Source organism: Carcharodon carcharias, chromosome 1 (assembly GCF_017639515.1).
Source record: "Carcharodon carcharias isolate sCarCar2 chromosome 1, sCarCar2.pri, whole genome shotgun sequence".
Classification (NCBI taxonomy): domain Eukaryota; kingdom Metazoa; phylum Chordata; class Chondrichthyes; order Lamniformes; family Lamnidae; genus Carcharodon; species Carcharodon carcharias.
In genome coordinates, this window is record NC_054467.1 from 74,006,674 (window position 1) to 74,027,055 (window position 20,382).

The window sequence follows — 20,382 nt, forward strand, 5'->3', positions numbered from 1 at the left end:
GTTTAGAGGCACCCTCACAGTAGTTACATGGTCGAACAGAGTATACAGGAAGAAATAAATGGGGTGTGTAAGAAAGACACTGCAATAATCATGGGTGACTTTAATTTACATGTAGATTGGATGAGTTGGATTGGCAAAGGTAGCCTGGAAAATGAGTTCATAAAGTGTATTCAGGACACTTTCTTAGAACAGTATGTTCTAGAGCTAACCAGGCAGCAGGCTGTTCTAGACCTGGTAATGAGCAATGAGACAGGATTAATCAATAACCTCATGCTAAAGGAGTCTCCAGGTGACAGTGATCATAACATGGCAGAATTTAACAGTCAGTTTGAAGGAGAAAAGTGTGGATCTAAGACTAGTGTTTTAAACCTGAATGAAGGCAATTATAAGGGTATGAAGGCAGAGCTAGCTAAAGTTAACTGGGAAACTAGGTTAAATGGTAGGACAGTAACGATGCAGCGGTAGAATTTTACAGAGATATTTAGCAACTCTCAGCAAAGGTTTATCCCAGTGGGAAAGAAAGACTCCTTGAGAAGGATGCATTGTCTATGGCTAAATAAGAAAGTTAATGAGAGTATAAAATTGAAAGAAACACTGTACAAATCTGCAAAGATTAGTGGTAGGTCAGGAGATTGGTCAAATTTTAAGAACCAGCAAAGAATGACTAAAAAAAATGAAAGAGAAAGTAGAATATGACAGAAAACTAGCTAGTAATATAAAAACAGCTAGAAAGAGTTTCTACAAGTGTTTAAATAAGAAAAGATTACTTAAAGCTAGTGTTCGTCCTCTAGAGATCAAGTCTGAGGAATTCATAATAGAAACAAGGAAATGGTGGAGGTGTTGAACAGATGTATCTGTCTTCATTGTAGAAAACTGGGAAAACTTTCCAAAGATATTTGAAAATCAAGAGGTGAAAGATGGGGAGGAACTTAAAACAATCACCATCACCAGAGCATAAATTGCTGGGAAAGTTATTAGACATAAAGGCTGACAAGTCCCCAGGCCTGGATCCTAGGGTCTTAGAAGTGGCTGCAGTGATATTAGAGGCATTGGTTATAACCTCCAAAAATTCCTTAGATTCTGGAATAGTCCCAGCGGATTGGAAAATAGCAAATATAACATCTTTATTTAAGAAAAGGAGAGAGAAAGCAGGAAACTATGGGCTAGTTAAGCTAACATCTGACATAGGGAAATTGCTAGAACCCATAGTTAAGGAGGTTATAATGGGATCAGACAGTCAACATGGTTTTGTGAAAGGGAAATCATGTTTAACTAATTTATTTGAGTTCTTTGAAGGAGTATCAAGCAAGGCAGATAAAGGGGAACCTGTAGATGTGGTGCACTTAGATTTCAAAAAAGCACATGGCGTAGGCAATAACATTTAGCATGGATAAAGGATTGGTTAGCTAACAGGGTGCAGAGAGTATGGATAAATGGATCTTTTGTGGGTTGTCAAGCTGTAACTAATGGAATGCCACAGGGATCAGTGCTGGGGCCTTAACTATTAACAATCAATGGGTGGAATTTTCTGGTCCCACCAATGGCAGGCATCGTGGCAGGTGGCACTGGAAATTTTCTACTCCAAATTTCATGGCAGGTTGGGTTGCTTGCCGTACCATGTCAGGAACCGCATTTGCATGCCTGTGCATCTCATGGATGCTTGTTAAAAACCCAGCTTGTCGGAATCATGGCCCCACTCCAAATCAAATGGCCATGATGGTGGGTAATTAAACTATCGTGAATCACGACTGGATAGAACAGACTTGCACCTGGCAAACTGCACTTCACTCGCGACCTTGAGGTTTGCGTGTGCAGCATTCACCTACCTTTCACTGTACTGTGAAGATGGCTGCTCAGACAAGACCAGCGAGAAAGTACAGCCTTGCCTGGGGGGGAGTATGAGTCTAGACAGAGGCATGGGAGGGGGCTGGAAGGCACATGCTTGACTCGGGCGATGAGTTCCCTGACACTCAAGAGGGATGGAGTGGACGGAGACACGTGATTTGAGGGGGTTCCCTGGAGACCGGGCGCAAAGGGCTGGACAGAGACAAATGACTGGGGTAGAAAACAAAGAGCATTCCAGGGGCAGTGCCCACCATGCTACAAGGCTGTGCCTGGCATGCATGTCGTTGTCCCATGTAGTTCAGGACAGGGAAAGCCTGTCCACCCTGTGTCAGTCATGTATAACATGGTGTGCAGGGCGTGGTCAGTCCCTCACACATTTCGGCCCTGGGGGTTGATGGCACAGTTCAGGATGGAGGGCAGGGATATCGATCAGAATTATGATGGGCTCCAGGAATAGAGGTGGGGGGGTGGGGGAGAGAGTGATCCAAAAAAGGGGAAAACTGCACATGATGCTCTTCCAGGACAATAGGAGAGACTTGGATGGTCATGGGGGTGGGGTTGGCGTTGGAAGCTGGTCTCATAATAGAAGTGGAGCAGTACCTTTTCAACAGCCAATGGAATGACGCAGTTGGAAAATAACCTGGGGAGGGGTGGAGTGATTCTGTGGGCTTGTGGGAGGAGTCAACTACTGCACTTTTGGGCTGATTGGAAGGGCAGCTAATACTTTCCACTTCAGGACATGGAGAGCAAGGCTCAGCTGTGACATGTTAGGAATACTCAAATACTAACTGAAGGATTTGGGCACCTTAACTCATGGTGCACATTCTTGTGAAAATCCCTTGTGGCTTGGGGCCAAATGTTGATTGGGTTTTAAATGAACATTTTCCGCTCTCATAGGAATGTGCAAAGGCCACGAGGATCCAACTGTAAAGGGGCAAAGGCTAAAGAATGTTGAACAAAATGCTCCAAAAACCTCGACACATCACAGCTGAGGGGTTCAGGCTTCATACGGCTCAACAATTACAGTCATTACAACAGTGCAAGGTTGGGCTCTAGTTTAATCCAGAGGAGGTGGCCTGACAGTGCCCTGACTGAGGCTGAGAGCACCTGGCTGTGCTCATCCAGGTCCAATCTCCTTAGTGCTATTATGCCTGGGCTATTTGGGGTGGGCAGGGGGTGAGTAGGTCAGCTTCCAGTGACCCTTAAGGCTGTGCAGCAGCTGCAAGAGAGGATCTGGGAATGGAATGCCTGAAATGAGGGCAGTGCAAGGGCTTAACAATGACTTCCTAGCTTGCTGATGGAAGGTGATTATTGCAGGGTTACGTTCAATCATATCTCAGTTCAACCTTCCCACAGAAATGAGAGGGAATGCAGAATGGAGGTAGCATGCAACGCTGTCTTTTTCACGGCTCTCATGCAGCCATGGTGAAGAAGAAGGACCCATTGCCATAGGCAGGGCAAAGGGAAGAGCCTCGCCTTGAGGACCATGGGACAGCAGGGCCCCATGCAGACCAAGAAGCTGAGGCAGAAAGGCCAGTTCCACGGAGGAGTTGGCGTGCCCCCCCCGGGTGCACTGAAGATGCCTCTCATATTTGCAGATGAGCGAGAGTCAGTACTGTAGTCGCTTTCACTTGTCAAGGGATATGGCAGCTCACATCTGCCATGTTATTTGAGATGAGCTGATGCCGCACATCCTGGGAGGCCATCCATTGCCAGTGTCTCCAAAGGCGACTGCCACACTCAACTTTTTTTGCAAGTGGCGCGTTCCAGAGCTCCACTGGGGACCTCCCTGGAATATCATAATCCTCCACTCATAAATGCATCAAGAGGTCACCAACAACCTGTTCAGTAAGGGACACAGTTACGTCCAGTTCACCCTGAATGAACACAGCCGAGCTGCCAGAGCAGTGGGATTTGCAGCGATATCCGGATTCCCAAGGGTGCAGGGTGCCATTGACTCCACACATGTGTCGTTGAGAACTCCCTGGCAGCAGCCACTACAGTCCATCAACAGGAAAGGCTTCCACTCTCTCAATGTGCAGCTGATCTGTAACCAGAAGCAGATTATGCAGGTCACTGCGAGATAACCTGGCAGCTCTTATGACTCATACATCTTGAGTCACTCGCAGGATCACAGATCTTCGAGGGCCCTCAGCGTATCCAGGGTTGGCTCAATGGTCCCAAAAGATGTGGCTAATGACGCCCATTCAGCAGACACAAAGTGCTTCAGAGGAGAGGTACAGTGAGGCTAATTCCGCAACAAGCTCCTTGATTGAGCAGAGCAGTGGCATCCTGAAGATGTGCTTCCAATGAGTGGACCAGTCCAGTGCCACTCTCCAGTACACTCCCCAGAGAGTATCCTGCATCATCATGGTTTGCTGCGCTCTACACAACCTGGCGCCCCAAAGGAGGGATCAGTTGCCAGATGGAGAGATGGAGGAGCTGCACATCTCCTCTGATATAGAGGATGTTGTGAGGGATGAGCTCGATGAGGGTGAGGATGTTGAGACCCCATAGCAAGGGCCAGATATGACAGATGTGCTCATAAGATCCTTATAACCACAAGGTTCCAGAAGAATGAAGGCGGATGCCTCATAAGTACAAGATGAAAAGCTGATATGGGAGGTGGTGGTATTGTAACTGTATTAGTAATCCAGAGACCAGGATAATGCTCTGGGCACTGGGCTCAATTGTTTTTTGTATGTTTGGCGGATGGTAGAATTTGAATTCAATTAACAAAAATCTGGAATTAAAAGTCTAACGATAACTAGGAAACCATTGTCGTAAATACCCATCACATTCACTAATGTCCTTTAGGGAAGGAAATCTGCTCTCCTTACTTGGTCTGGCCTACATGTGACTCCTGTTCCACAGCATTGTGGCTGACTCTTAAATGCCTTCTGAAATGGCTTAGCAAGCCACTCAGTTGTATTCAACCACTACAGAAAAGTCAATAAGGAATGAAACCGGACAGACTACCCAGCACCAACCGAGGCATCAGAAACAACAGCAGCAAACTCAGCCCTGGCAACCCTGCAAAGTCCTCCTTACTAACATCTGGGGGCTTGTGCCAAAGGTGGGAGAGGTGTCATACTCACAGAATCATACTTTACAGACAATGTCCCAGACACTACCATCACAATCTCTGGGTGTGTCCTGTCCCACCAGCAGGACAAACACAGCAGGGGTGTGGCACAGTGGCATACAGTAGAGAGGGACCTTCCTTGGGAGTCCTCATGGAGTTCTCATGACACCAGGTCAAACATAGGCAAGGAAACCTACTGCTGATTACAATGTACCGCAGCCTACCACCACACCATCACAAGTTTCACCCCCATCAGTTGATGGATCAGCACTCTTCCATGTTAAACATCACTTGGAGCAAGCACTGAGGTTGGCGAGGGCACAGAATGTACTCTGGGTGGGGGACTTCAATGTCCATCACCAAGAATGGCTCGATAGTACCACTATTGACCAAGCTGGCCCTTTTATGTCCTCGGGACATCACTTGGCGCTTCAAAGCCAGTGAATTACTTCTTGAATAGGCAGACACAGCCATGCACACGTGACAAGATTCCACAAGAGCAGCGAGATGAATGACCTGCTAATGTCCTGAGGATTACCATTGACCAGAAACTGAACTGGACTAGCCATATAAATACTATAGCTACAAAAGCAGATCAGAGGCTAGGAATCCTTCAGTGAGTAACTCCTGACTCCTCTTGTGCACTATCTACAAGGCACAAGTCAGGAATGTGATGGAGTATTCTCCCCTTGCCTGGATGAGTGCAACTCCAACAACATTCAAGAGGCTTGACACCGTCCAGAACAAACCAGCCCACTTAATTGGTGCCCCATCCACAAACATTCACTCTCTCCACCACCAAAGCACAGTAGCAACAGTGTGTGCCATCAACAAAATGCACTGCAGAAACTCACCAAAGCTCCCGAGGCAGCATTTTCCAAACCCACGACTGCTGCCATCTAGAAGGTCAAGGGCAGCAGATAGATGAAAGCTCCACCATCTGGAAGTTCCCCTCCAAGCCATTCACCATCCTGACTTGGAAATATATTGCCATTCCTTCACTGTTGCTGGGTCAGAATCCCGGAACTTCCTCCCTAACAGCACTGTGGGTGTACAAGCACTACATGGTCTGCAGCAGTTTAAGAAGGCAGCTCACTACCACCTTCTCAAGGGCAATTAGGGATGGGCAATAAATGCTGGCCTTGCCAGTGAAGCTCACATCCTGTAATTTTTTTTTTAAATGTTGTCCAGGAACCTTAAGCACTCTCCATTCTTATTTTAATATTGCCTTGGGGTCATTTACATTTGCCTGAATAGGCAACCTTTATCTAACATCTCCCTGAAAGGCAGTACATCCAACAATGCAACCCTCCCTCAGCATTTGCAGCGTGTGTCAGTTCAGAAAATGTTTTCAAGCCTGCATTGAAGCTTGAACCCTCAACTTGCTGCTCCAAGCTGAGCCAAGCTGACACTTGAAGATGTGTAATATTTTTAAATTAAAATAAATGACTGTCACTCCCAGCAAAAAATTAAAATTAAAACTGGGCTGGCACTTCAAGCTGCAGTGTCCGAAATGTAACAATTAATGTAAGATTCCTGTTAGATTGAGTGCTGAGTCACAAGCTATGCAGTGTTTTACACCCCAGTTGCAATTTCTAAAATGCTATGTTTTTTAATTCGTTCAAAGGATGTGGGCTTCACTGGCTGGGCCAGTATTTATTGCCCATCCTAACTGTCACTCTAACTAACACTTCTGACTTGTGCCTTGAGGATGGTGGACAGGCTTTGGGGAGTCAGGAGTTACTCACTGAAGGATTCCTAGTCTCTGATTTGCTTTTGTAGCCACAGTATTTGTACGGCTAGTCCAGTTCAGTTTCTGGTCAATGGTAACCCCCCAGGGCATTAGCAGGTCATTCATCTCGCTGCTCTTGTGGACTCATGTCACATGTGCATAGCCCTGTCTGCCTATTCAAGAAGTAATTCATAGGTTTTGAAGCATTATGGGATGTCCCAAGGACTTAAAAGGTGCTATTAACATAGGAACATGGGAACAGGAATAGGCCGTTCAGCCCCCCAGGCATATTCCGCCTTTCAGTGAGATCTTGGCTGATCTGTGACCTAACTCCACATATCTGCTTTTGCCCCATTAGTGCATTAAAATCCATTTTAAACAAAAATCTTTCAATCTCAAATTCAATATGTACAATTGATCAAACATCAATTTCCATTTGCTGAAAAAGAGTTTGAAGCCACTACCCCCTTTATGTGTAAAAGTGTTTCCTAACTTCACTTCTGAAAAACAGGTTCTAATTTTTAGACCATGCCCCCACCGGTCCTAGAGTCCCCAGCCCACAGAAATAATTTCTTGCTCTCTAAACTATCACTTCACCTTACTATCATAAAGACTTGAACCAAATCACCCCATAACCTTCTAAATTCCAAGAAATACAATCCCAGTTGCCATAATCACTCCTTGCAATTTAACTTACCAGGAAAGATTTGACAGTTTGGGTCTCTTTTCTCTTGAAAAAAAGGTGAAGGAATGGTGGTATATTTCCAAGTCAGGATGGTGAGTGACTTGGAAGGGAACTTATAGGTGGTAGTGTTCCCATCTATCTGTTGCTTTTGTCCTTCTAGATGACAGCGCTCATGGATTTGTAAGGTGCTGTCAAGATGGGACACACCGCTGCTACTGTGTGTAGCTGGTGGAGGGAGTGAATGTTTGTTGATGTGGTGCCAATTAAGCAGGCTGCTTTGTCCTGGATAGTGTCAAGCTTCTTGAGAGTTATGGGGGTTGCACTCATCCAGGCAAGTGGGGAGTATTCCATCACACTCCTGACTTGCACCTTGTAGATGCTGAACAGGCTTTGGGGAGTCAGGAAGTGAGTTACTCACTGCAGGATTCCTAGCCTCTAACCTGCTCTTGTAGCCACAGTATTTATATGGCTAGTCCAGTTCAGTTTCTGGTCAACGGTAAGCCCCAGGACTTTGATAGTGGGAGTTTCAGCAATGGTAATGCCATTGAATGTCAAGGGGTGATGGTTAGATTCTCGCTTGTTGGAGATGGTCATTGCCTGGCACTTGTGTGGCACGAATGTTATTTGTCACTTGTCAGGCCAAGCCTGGATATTGTCCAGGTCTTGCTGCATTTGGACATGGACTGCTTCTGTATCTGAGGAGTCGCGAATGATGCTGAATGTTGTACAATCATTAGCGAACATCCCCACTTCTGACCTTATGATAGAGGAAAGGTCATTGATGATGCAGCTGAAGATGGTTGGGCCGAGGACACTACCCTGAGGAACTCCTGCAGTGATGTCTTGGAGCTGAGATTACTGACCTCCAACAACCATAACCAATTTGCTTTGTGCTGGGCATGACTCCAACCAGTGGAAAATTTTCCCTCTGAATCCCATTAACTTCAGTTTTACTAGGGTCCTTGATGACACACTTGGTCAAATGTGACCTTGATGTTCCAAGGCAGTCACTCTCACTTCATCTCTGGAGTTCAGCTCTTTTATCCATGTTTGAACCAAGGCAGTAATGAGGTCAGGAGCTGAGAAGCTCTGACGGAACCCAAACTGAGCACTCTGCAGTCACTTAGGTTTGTTGTATGTAAGCACAATTAACTGGCATATTGGCTCAGATTTTGCAGTTAGGAGCACAGGAAGTTACAGCTGCCCACAGACCTGTTGTCTGCTTCTTATGATCTTCAACATCTGTTGCAATGTGGCGCCCCCTACAAGTGATCTATGGCATGTATAAGCAGGGTACGCAATAGTGAGTCTCTTTGACCAATCAGATTGAAACATCTTCACAGAGGAAACAGGCCACCCACAACCTTTACACAGTTATGTAAACCAGAGGTGGGGGGAAGTGGTCAGAGTTTTGACTTCACAGTGTGGGTAGTTTCTTTTGACAGGATGCCTGCCCCAAAGTCATCCCTGTCTTGGCTCCCAGTTCGACTGGGGGCAGTCGGCTGGCCAAAGTCCCAGATAGGAAGCTTGCAGCTGTTACTCTGACTAGGGGGGTGGGGGGAGGCGGGGTGGTGGTGGGTGTATGTAATATAGTCTGAACCCTGACTCCAGAGGGGGAGGATGTGGGAGACGGGTCCAATCCTGGGAGAAATCCAATCTCCAACCTTGAACCTAAACCCCGGGTACCTTTGTCAGAGGCCAGTGTCTGAGAGTGAAGCTATCTTCGTCTCTCTTTAGCTGCCTGGGAAACAAAGCAAAGCAGGTTAACTCAGTTAAGCCAGCAGATATTTAAATTGGCCACTCCTCCTCTGTCCCGCCTCTGTTAAACCCGGATTTGTGTGGGTTTGATGCAAACTGGGGGTAGGTTTGAGATTCCTAAAGAATTAACATTACGCCTGACCCCAACCCATCCATTTTTGGTAGTTGATATTCACCGCCAGTGTCTAAACCTGGAAGTGTTAATTAGCATTTCTAATTCAATGTAAGAGTTCTGCAAGTGGGAGAAAGTGGGCCAAACTTTTTTCTGCAGCGCGCATTAGTCAACCGCTGTCATCAATACAGTCACAAGCCTGAATACAGATCCCTGCTCAGACAATGACTGGTGAGTAGGTATGAAATCTCATTAGTCATGCGATAAAGATCATTTCTCAGTCAGGAGAAGAGCTGTTGCAGCAGAGAATATTTTTATATTTACATTTTTCTGGCAACCACTGGTCCTGAATAAGGTAACTCGGAGAATATAATCCCTCTCTAACCTGTCTCTGGTATCTTAGTGTCACAAATTCTCTCTCATTCTCCTCTTCTGGTCCTGTCTCTCTCTCTTCTCTACTGCTTCTCTCCACTTAAATCTGTTTTTTGCTTCTTTTGCTCTGTCCTCTTCTGCTCTTTTTCCCCCTCTCTCCTTTTGTTTCAGGTGGGAACTGGTGGTGGGATAAATTAAATGTGTTTTATTCATACTTTGGGACAAAATAAAAATTAGTTCTCTTCAATCCTTAGTTAGTCATTCTGGGTTTTAGTTGGTTCAGCCTTCGTCAAAGCAAGTGATGTGCCGTAAATGGTAAAGTCATAAGAAATGGAGCAAAAATTTGCCAAGGCAACAAAAAGATGTTGAAATATTGTGACCAGACTTTTACATTTGGCGTGTGGGCATGGGCCTGACACACCAGAACGTAAAATGGTGCGCGATGACATCTGGCGTGCGCCTGACCTCACCACACATCATCACGGTATTTCGATAGGCAAGCGCACTATGAGGTTGGAGGCGCGTCTGCCATTAATTAACGGGCCAGTTAAGGCCCTTGAGACACCAATTGTCTTTGATTTTACACAGTCCATGTGATTTTCAGGACATCGCATGGGCCCAAAGGGCAGGCGGGTAGGCCACATTTTCAAAAACCTCATCCATGGGCGGGATAAGAGGGGTGAGTGGGCTCGGGAATGCGAGTGGTTAGTGCTTTAAATTATAACTTACTGCTGCTTGTTTGTGTGAACTTCATTTCGCTTCAGAGCTGCTTTGCCAGAAATAAGAGACTTCAGCTCAGGACTCCAGAGGAATCATAATACTTGGGGCTTTCCAGGTCTCAGACAGCCTTCCCTTAACCTGGGAATGGGGATTGTGGCCTCTGCTGGAGGCACCTCCTCTGAGGAGGAAGACAGGGCCAGAAGGGGGAGGAGGCCAGGTGTCCCTATTCAGCCTCCAGGGGAGCCACCTGTGGGAGGAGAGGTGCTGGCACAAGGGGCGCAGGGCCAACAGGAAGTCCAAGGTGGAAGGGGCCGCAGAAGATGCCACTATCCTGCTGCCAGAGTTTACAGGTGGTGATACAGCTACATTAATATGTTTGAGGTGCAATGCCGAAGGAGGCTCCACCTCTCAAGGGAGATAGTGACCTCCATCTGCCCTGAGATCAGCTCCAACTGTGTGGGTGGACACCCCATGCCAGTGGCACTGAAGGTCACAGTGGCCCTCAACTCCTATGGCTCTGGCTCTTTCCAGGGGTCGGTAGGTAATCTTTGTGGAGTCTGCCAGTCAGCTGTCCACAATTGCCTCAAGCTGGTGACAGACGCTCTGTACAGGCGTGCATTGACTTTCATTCACTACGACACAGACAAGGCCGGCCAGGCAGAGCGAGCCAGAGACTTTGCGGTGATTGCTGGCTTCCCCCGCATCCAGGGTGCAATAGACTGCACACATGTGGCCATCAAGGCGCCAGCAGGTGAGCCCGATGCCTTCGTCAACAGGAAGGGCTTCCACTCCATGAACGTGCAGATAGTGTGTGATCACAGGATGCAGATTCTGCAAGTCTGTGCAAGGTACCCAGGCAGCTCCCACGACGCCTACATCCTCAGACACTCCCAGGTGCCGAGGCTCTTCAGTGCTCCAGCCCAGCTGGATGGATGGCTGCTGGGCGACAAGGGCTAGCTCATCAGAAGGTGGCTCACGATGCCTCTCCACCATCCAAGAACAGAGGCTGAGCAGCGGTACAATAGGAGCTACACCTCCACAAGATGCACTTCTGATCCCTGGACCGCTCAGGGGGTGCACTCCGGTACCCCTCAGATCGTGTGTCACTGATAGTAGTTGCATGCTGCATGCCCCACAATCTGGCACTGGAAAGGGGGGATGCAGTGGAGGAAAAAGATGTTGATGCAGCTGCTCCAGCAGCAGACAATGTGTCCAGTAGTGAGTCTGAGGATGAACACGCTCAGGAGAACGCTGAGGGGATAGACGCAGACCTAGACAAACCCCAGGGAGGCAGGAACACCCAGGAGGCTTTGATGCAACGCTCCTTCAGCTAGCCTGCCAAAGATGAACCACCAGCATAAGCCAGGGCTGCAGGCTCCATACTCGATACCTGACAGCAACATTTGCTTGGTGAACAACATGAACTATGTGCTATTTCAATAAAGCTCAATGACAAACCAGTCACTCATAACATCATGGTTACCTTTCACCTGCAGAACTAGTGAAGCACCCAGATGCTTGTTGAACACAGACACTCTAAATGGTGTGGTGCCTGGCATACATAAAACAAATTAAAGGAAAATGATGTTCTCCATCATAACTACTCATAAATAACTTAAAAGTGGGGCAAGAAAAAATCACCAGTGATAAGCCCGCGTTATGCTTTAGGTGCTTTAAGTTTGTGCTTGCAGGTGCCATGTCTCGGTGCTCCCCCTCATTGGCACCAGCATTGGAGACAGCCTGCTGACTCTGCTGTCCTGTTGGCCTTGATGACCTTGGCGGGCATCCTCTGGCCATTGGAGCCTGTGCTGGCCTCGCCTGGGAGGAAGCGGCTAGTACCATGGCTGGCATCTCCCCAGCCACCACAGACTCATCAGATGCCACAGTCACTGGCAGAGGGGCAGAGGAGCTGCTTCCCTCATCCAGAGCACCCCGAGAGGAGCCCACAAAGACAACAGGCAGCTCGTGCACCAATGTCAGGTCGCTTTGGACCCCCTGCTCACCATTGATGGATGGACACCTAGCTGGGATACTGGGTGCCCAATCCATCTCCCACACTGACACTATCTATCTGAGATCATTGATGGTGTGAGGGTTTGCAGGTCCGAGTGCATCCCCAGGAACCTCTGATTCAGCTCCTGGCGCAGCATCTCCATGAGAGTCGCCACTCTCTCCATGGAGGATGCATTGCGCTCGGTGCATTGCTCACGCTCTGCATGGACTCCTCCTCAAGGAGATCATAGCACACATTCCCTCATGTATCTCTGCCAGATCCTCCCACACATCCTGCTGGACTTCCAGCATCTGCTGTCTCATGGACGACTCCAGAGTCACATCATCAGCCAGCAACTGAGCATGTTCCTGGTTGTCAGTATTCTTCCAACTGCTGGTGCCCTGGGCACTCTCTGCCTCCACCTGCACCTCAAGCGAGTGTGAAGTGCCATCACTGCCGTGCACCAAGATACTAGTCACCATTCTAATGCCAACTGAAGTGCTGGTATCTGCGTTGGTGCCTGCCTGGCTGAGAGGGTGTGATGCTGGTGCGTTTCTCTCGTCTGTGTCCTCTGGGGTGAGCGGCGGGCCTTCAGGCTCCTGAGACCGAGGATGCTCTGGTGAGTCTGAAAGAAAGAACAAGAACATGTCATTAGTTGAAGTCGTTACACTGTTACTGTGCATGCCTGGCACCCCGATCAGGATGCCCTCGTCTTTCCATTATCAATGGGGATTCCATGTTTGATGCTCACATCAGTATAGAGACCACAGTGGAATGGTTGCTATGGCAGACGTTCTGACCTCAGTGCACTGCACTCTTACCTCCCTGTGGCACCCCTACCTCACTGCGGCCGGTGAGCCTAGTCGCATGGCGTCCCTCCAGCTCCATAACCTCCTGCTTGAACCTGGACAGGTTTAGAAGGTGGGGTGTACCTCTGCCAGTCCGCAACCATTCAGCATTATTGTGGGCTGTCTTCTCCTGAAAGGAGAGAGGAGCATTGATTAGTCCACCTTGTACCTGCATTGCCATTGCTGCCCTGGCCAACCCCACCTAAGGAATACCTCACAGGCTTCAGCCAATTTGTGACCCTGGAGCCGCAAGACACTCATTCCAAACAGCCAGGGCTCACCCCCCCCAAATGCAGCCTCATTGATATTTTCCACTCAATCACACTCTATGAACTCTGAGGTCCGGGAGGGCGGGGGGCAGGGTGGGGTCAGGGGGTGGGGGGGGTGGGGGGACCGCTCCTAAGTGACCCATGCCAACACGGTACTCAGCCTTGCCAATCGCAGGAGGTCATTGAAGCGCTTACGGCACTGCACCCATGTGCCCCTCACCACATCATGGGGGCTGACCCTGGATGCCGCCTCCTTCCAGGAATTTTTGGTGAGGTGGGGGGGCCTCTCCCTCTTGCCCCTGGGGACAAGTATATCCTGGCGATGCTGCCAGTTTCTTCAGGAGGGCAGCAAGACACTCATTGGAAAATCGCGGGTCCGAATGCCCTGCCGACCTGCCCTCCCGCCTGCCATGTTCAGCATTGACGTTCTCCATAACTAGGGTCCTCCGAGTTACTGGCAGCCTTCGCATGGCTGCCTGCGCTGTTTTTGAATCGGCCACTGGGTTGCTATTGGACCCGGCGACATTGAGCTCCCGCCCCAGCCCCCGCCCGCCCCCTCCTCGCTGATGCCAAAGTCTTAATTGGCCCGCTTGTGTAAAATGGAGGTGTGGAGACGATCGCAGGCGGCAGACCCCGCCCACTCCTGCCGAGCCCACCCGACCAATGCAAAATCCTGGCCTATGAGTTCCTAATGTAAATAAACAGAAATGGAACAATGCATAAGTAGTTTAGGTTTTCTTGCCAACTTTCTCCTCTCCCCACAGTAACTTTGGCAGAAACACCAGAGAAGCAGCATAAATGGCCATTTACAGCATTTCTCCACCATTTTGGGTAATCTTCCACCAAGGTTACAGTGGGAGATTAGGAAACCTCTCATGATTACTCTAATCTCGTGCCTGAACCACCGGATCAAGCAGCATAACATCTCACCAGGCAGGAGATCCCTCCAATGATGCAGCACACCCTCAGTATTGTACTGGAGTAGCAGCCAAGAATGGGTCCTCAAGGGTTTGTTGTGGGGCTATATGAGTAACTGCCTGTGCTATCAGCTAAACTGGGCTAATAACCAAGGTTTCAGATTTTGCATAGTTCATGCACCAACATCACAAATGCAAATTCCATAAAGCCACGCATTTCAGAAAACATTTCCCTTCAGGTAAAGCAGGATCAAATTCTCTCAGTAACTGTAAGGCTGAAAGTTTGCTTCAATTTAATCTGTGATTAGTTTGTTTAGCTGGGGTTTACTGAACTAGGATCCATTTCTATAAAAACAAAAAACTGTGGATGCTGGAAATCCAAAACAAAAACAGAATTACCTGGAAAAACTCAGCAGGTCTGGCAGCATCGGCAGAGAAGAAAAGAGTTGATGTTTCGAGTCCTCATGACCCTTCAACAGAACTGAGTGAATATTAGGAGAGGGGTGAAATATTTGCAGAGAGAAGCAAAATTTCTTCAAGGTAGTGCTCCTCTCTGCGAATATTCACCCCTCTCCTAATAATCACTCAGTTCTGTTGAAGGGTCATGAGGACTCAAAACGTCAACTCTTTTCTTCTCCATCGATGCTGCCAGACCTGCTGAGTTTTTCCAGGTAATTCTGTTTTTGTTTAGGATCCATTTCTGACTGACTTAAATAATCCTGCCTTCTTTCCCAATCACACATGATAGAGAAATAACAGGCTTGATGTTGCTTGCAATTTTAAAATTGCAAACAACACAGTGCACACAGTCATCAATATTAATGAACTTTTCCTTGGATCTAAGTGAGCTTAAATTCTTGCATATACAATTTCCCTTTTTAGTTCAGGAGCTGTGAGGAGAATGAAGGCATTATGGCAGCTGCCAAGATGTTGAGGGAGTAGAAACCTTTGCTGATGTTGAATCTCACTGGCTCAGTCACTTGTTTCTTCAATGCCCATGAGTACAATCAATGATGCCCCATACCTGGGGCAATTAAGATGAATCTTACTGCCCTCTGTGCCTGCGAGGCCCCATCTATCTGGAACTAAATGTACTGCCCAGTTTGGACTACACCACAGCTGCAGCCTGGACGGTCTTGGCAACCCCCATTATGCCGAATGGCTGCACAGAGTCCTCCACCAATCTGGAAGCGATTTAAAAGGGCCCACTGTCGCTGCGGGAGTGCAAAGCCAGGTGGACAAGCAGTAGTGTCTACAATGAGAAAATGGTTTCTGGTGGATCCCTACCCTTGCCAATCTTCCTGCCATAGGTCCTCAATTGTTACTCCTCAGCATGGTGGGTTTAGCCACATGGCGGGGGTAGGAGGGAAGGCGTACTGCTGGTGGGTTGAGGAGATCCTTGAATAAGGGTAGGTTTGGGTTGGACTGGACCTTCTCCAGTAGCTTGCCTGTTGCAATTACCCTCCTGATGTGGGAGGAGGGCAATGTTGCTCAGGGCTGGGAGCCAGCAGAGGTGAGCTGGTTGAAGAGCACCTGTGATGTTGCACATTGTTGAGTTGAGTAGCTCCTCGATAAGTTTGGTGTGGGCAGATTGGTCCATACTGGTGTGCAGTATTCTGAAGTTGAGTATGTGATGGCAAGAGCAGAGGTTCTTAAGGCCTTGGCCTGTGATCCCTTTGAAGTCTGCCTGTTTATTCAGGAGGCTGTTGTGTGTTTTAATTTTTTTCCTACGATCTTGATGAGGTGCTGTCTGTATATGAGAGCTCTGTCAAGGGCGACACCTAGATAAACAGAATGGGGATCATGCTTCAGTCTCTGGCCATCCAGGTTGATATTCAGTTCCCTCTTAGCAATGACATGGTGAAGCTGGGATGTGCTAGAGATGGTTTTACTTGTGCTTGGTTGTAGGCACCATGTCTGGCAGTAGTCAGCCAGCTTCGCAATATCATTGTTTAATGTTTCTTCCAGCTCCTGGAAAGCCTGAGCCAGGATGCCACAGCAGATGTCGTACGCATAGATAAACTTCCAGGAACGGGTTGTGGGTAGGCCCTCCTAGTAGATTGAGTAGAAGGTGGCAGGTTTAATGTGCCTTCTGAGAATTTTACTCTATCAGAGCGATACACAGAGTGACACTTTTACATTCTTGGGGCCAGATTTTCACGGAATCGGGCCAATCCCGGAGGCCTTTAAAAATGGCGGCTGGAACCTGGATGCAGAAGACCCCCCCCAATTTCTGGCAGATTCCATTTTTGCTGGCAGGGGGAGGGGGGTGGGGCATGAATCATACAGACAGGAAACCAGAACTCAGCAGTGCCATTTGAAATTATTCCTGACTTCAAGCAGACCTAATTTTCCCTGTTGCAAAGGCCTTAATCTGCATTGTGGGAACTATGATTTTATGGTGGAGCATAAATACTCTTGAAGGATGGTAAGGTCTGTTTAATTGTCAAAATCTGAAGTGATCTAACTCCCCAGTCCTTTAAAAAATAAACATATAAGCAGATTTCAGTTAGAGTAAAAAAGTAGAAACTGAAGTGAATTGATTGACAGGGTAGCTTAGAAAAAACTATGTGCCATCTGTTCCTGCAGTTTCAATAGACTTCACAGTTGAAATTTCCCAAGGGTTGTTATTACAACTGAGCCCATTTTGAATGCTTGGCTGAATCTCAAAAGCTCAAAAATCACTTATCTCAGCAGGGAGCTGAATTCACATCTTGATTACAGTTTTAAGAGGCTGTTAAAGGATAAGCTGTCTTTGTTATGGCTAGTGAACAGAAGCTTATTTTTTATAGCAGATTGAATTTTGTTTTTGGGATATGGGTGTCACTAGCAAACTCAGCATTTGTTGCCCATTCCTAATTGCTAGAGGGCCTAGTAGCCTTTTATATGACTATTTTTGAATGTATTTATTATGTGATATTAAAGTTATTTACATGTTGTACTTTCATCTGAGTCAGAAATTCAGTTGATGTCTAAAACCAATACAGGAAAGTAAATGGAGAAGTATGATTGAAATGAATAATTGAATTGGGTTCTGAGAGTTTTGACTTCTGATTGGTAACTTTTGTGATCAGTAGCCTTTCATACTCGTTTACCTGAGCAAAAGAAAATGTTTTTGAAAGAGTGATTGTACATGAAATGATATTCGGTTCACTTCAATGGCAATGATTTAATTGTGAGAAAAGAAAAATACTGTGGATGTTGCAAATCTGAAACAAAAACAGAAAATGCTGGAAATCTCAGTAGGTCTGACAGCATCTGTGGAGAGAGAAACAAAGTTAATGTTTTGAGTCCATATGGCTCTGAAGAAGGGTCATATGGACTCAAAACGTTAACTTTGTTTCTCTCTCCACAGGTGCTGTCAGACTTACTGATTTAATTATAAAGCCTGATTTATTGCAAAACAGCCAGCAATTAGATTTTATCCAATTAAGGAGGAAGTACTGCAACATCCAACGAAAGCTCTAAAAGCAAATGTATCACTGCATTTGAAATGGGTATATCCATTTATCTTGTAGAAAGTTAGTAACGCTCTGGTTTTATGTTGATCAGGACCTTAAATGTAACCCAAATGCACAATATAAGGCAATAAGAGGGTTCTCTTAGACAACAAAAAAAATGACCAACTCCATTATTTCTTTTCAGCGTTTCAAGTCTTTCACGGGAAAGAAGATGTCACTCAGGAACTGGAGGAAATCCAGGCAGAAATGAAAGCCCAAAGGCACATTCGCTTGGTTTCAGTCTTCGAGTTACTGCGAAAACGGTCTGCACGTTGGCAAGTCATCACAGTCATTGTCACTATGACCTGCTACCAGCTCTGTGGTTTGAATGCTGTAAGTATAAAGCACATTGTTGGTACTGCATTAGACTGCTTGCGCCCTGACTGCCCCTGTGAGATGAAAGAAAGAGAAAGAGAAAGGCCACAATAGCTCAATGGGACATGCACTGAGTCATATAGACCAGGAGGATCCCAGATGGCCAGGCTGTTTAGAATAGGCTGTAGTTTGACCATCGTAATTAATTAGTCTCAGTAGATCTGTGTTGGGAAAGGGTAAAATCATGCTCTTCATTGTTCTTCAGTGACAGCCGTCTGAAAATTGTATGGAGGAAATTTCCACTGGCTCCGTTGGGTGGAAAAGAGGTTCCCTGAAATCTATAGGGTAATACTTGTTAGCTTCTGTTCCTGACCCAGTTGATGATATCTTGAAAGAGACTATCACCGGTGGCCAAGATGTTTGCCTTGTTCAGACATAAACCCCCTTTTAATAAGCAAGTCAGGGTTCCATGATAAAATCCTGATTGCTATTTTGGGAGACAGCTAAGTGGGACCTAATTTTATTCCAGCTGAACAGAATCTAAAGCATTACAATTTAGAATTATTACAATTATTATGGGGAAAGGATGAGGAATACTTTCTAAATTATAAGAAACCAGGAACTGCAGAGAAGCAAGTGGGGAGTATTCCATCACTCCTGACTTGTTCCTCATAGATGGTGGACAGGCTTTGGGGAGTCACTGCACAAATCCTAGCCTCTGACCTGCTCTTGTAGCCACAGTATTTATATGGCTGGTCCTTTTCAGTTTCTGGTCAATAGTAACCCCAGAATGTTGATAGCGGGGGATTCAGTGATGGTAATACCATTGTACATTAAGGGGCAATGGTTGGGTTCTCTCTTGCTGGAGATATTCATTGCCTGACACTTGTGTGGCGTGAATGTTACTTGCCACTTGTCAGCCCAAGTACAGAAATCACTCAAACCTAGTGGTCAGGGACAAAAGATAATTAAAAAGGCTAATAGAATGGCTGCTTCTTTCTTAAGGCAATACAAAAGGGTGAAAATTATGCTGCAACTTTACAGAAGCCTGGTTAGACCTCACCTGGAGCATTGCATTCAGTTCTGGACACAGAACTTCAGGAAGGGTATTGAGCTAGGTGGGGGTACAGCTCAGATTGATCAGGTTGATACTGGGTTAAAAGGGTTAAAAAATGAGGAAAGGTTACATAGACTAGACTTGTATTCCCTTGAATATTGAAGATTAAGGGGTGATCTAATTGAAGTGTTTGAGATGATTAATAAATTTAATAGTGTAGGGGGAAACTATGGCTGGAATTTTGTCAGCCTTTTGGAGATGGTCTGGGAGGCGGAAGGGGTAGTAAAATCTAAGCAGAAGGCATTGGGTGGGAAACCAGATGTGTTCCCACTGCCGCCAGATATTACCAAAGGTGGGAACAGTAGCAACTTGGCTGGCAGGCAGCTAATCAATTGACTTACTGGTGGCCATTAAACCAGGCCGCTGGGATCATGATTGTTGGGACCCACTGTGTGGGAACTCTGCCAGCTACATCGAGACTGCTTCCCGGGGGGAGAAGGGTGGCGGGGGGGGTGGGGGGGTGGGGCGGTTCTTCCATTCTGGACACTCCATGGCTTACAAAGGGGCCCCCAGTGGTAATGACCACCCCCCCAACTGCCCCAATGCCACCACAGGAGTGTTCACCCCTCTGATTGCTGGAACCTGTTTGCCTAGCCCCGGCACATTTGTAACTTTCTTGCCAGCCCTTTGAGGGCACCTCAACACAGAGGCGCATTCTCCTTCTCCGTGCAGTCTCAGCCTCAGCTATCTCCATCAGTAACACTGCTGAGGCTGCAGGCCCTTTCATTGCAGCTCAGGGAAGCTGGCCACTACCCATAATTGGCTGCATGGCCCCACCATCCACCTGTGCGGACTCGGGACCGCATTTGGTTTCAACGTCAGGATGCATGTTATGCTAGTAAGATCCCAGCCTACTTCTCAGCTGGGAAAATTCAGAACAAAGGGGTATAACCTTAAATTTAGAATTAGGCTGACATGGAACCCCCTACCTACCCCCAGGAAGCTGTTGAGGTTCAGTCAATTAAAAAATTGAGATTGAAAGATTTTTGTTAGGAAGCTTATGAAAAGTTATAGAACCAAGATAGATAGATGGAGTTTAGGATACAGATCAGCCATGATCAAATTAAATAGCAGAACACAACCCTATTCCTACCTTCCTATTAGGCACAGCAGG

The 20,382-nt window shown here is 47.0% G+C and overlaps 1 protein-coding gene across 1 annotated transcript in view; it reads left to right on the forward strand.

The window, feature by feature from the left end:
- The window catches only part of slc2a9l2 (solute carrier family 2 member 9, like 2), a 492,038-nt gene that overhangs the window by 281,017 nt on the left and 190,639 nt on the right, over nt 1-20,382 (forward strand). Inside the window, exon 8 of the mRNA XM_041191251.1 lies at nt 17,982-18,169. Coding sequence (XP_041047185.1) covers nt 17,982-18,169 — 188 coding nt within the window. The remainder of the gene's footprint in view (nt 1-17,981; nt 18,170-20,382) is intronic.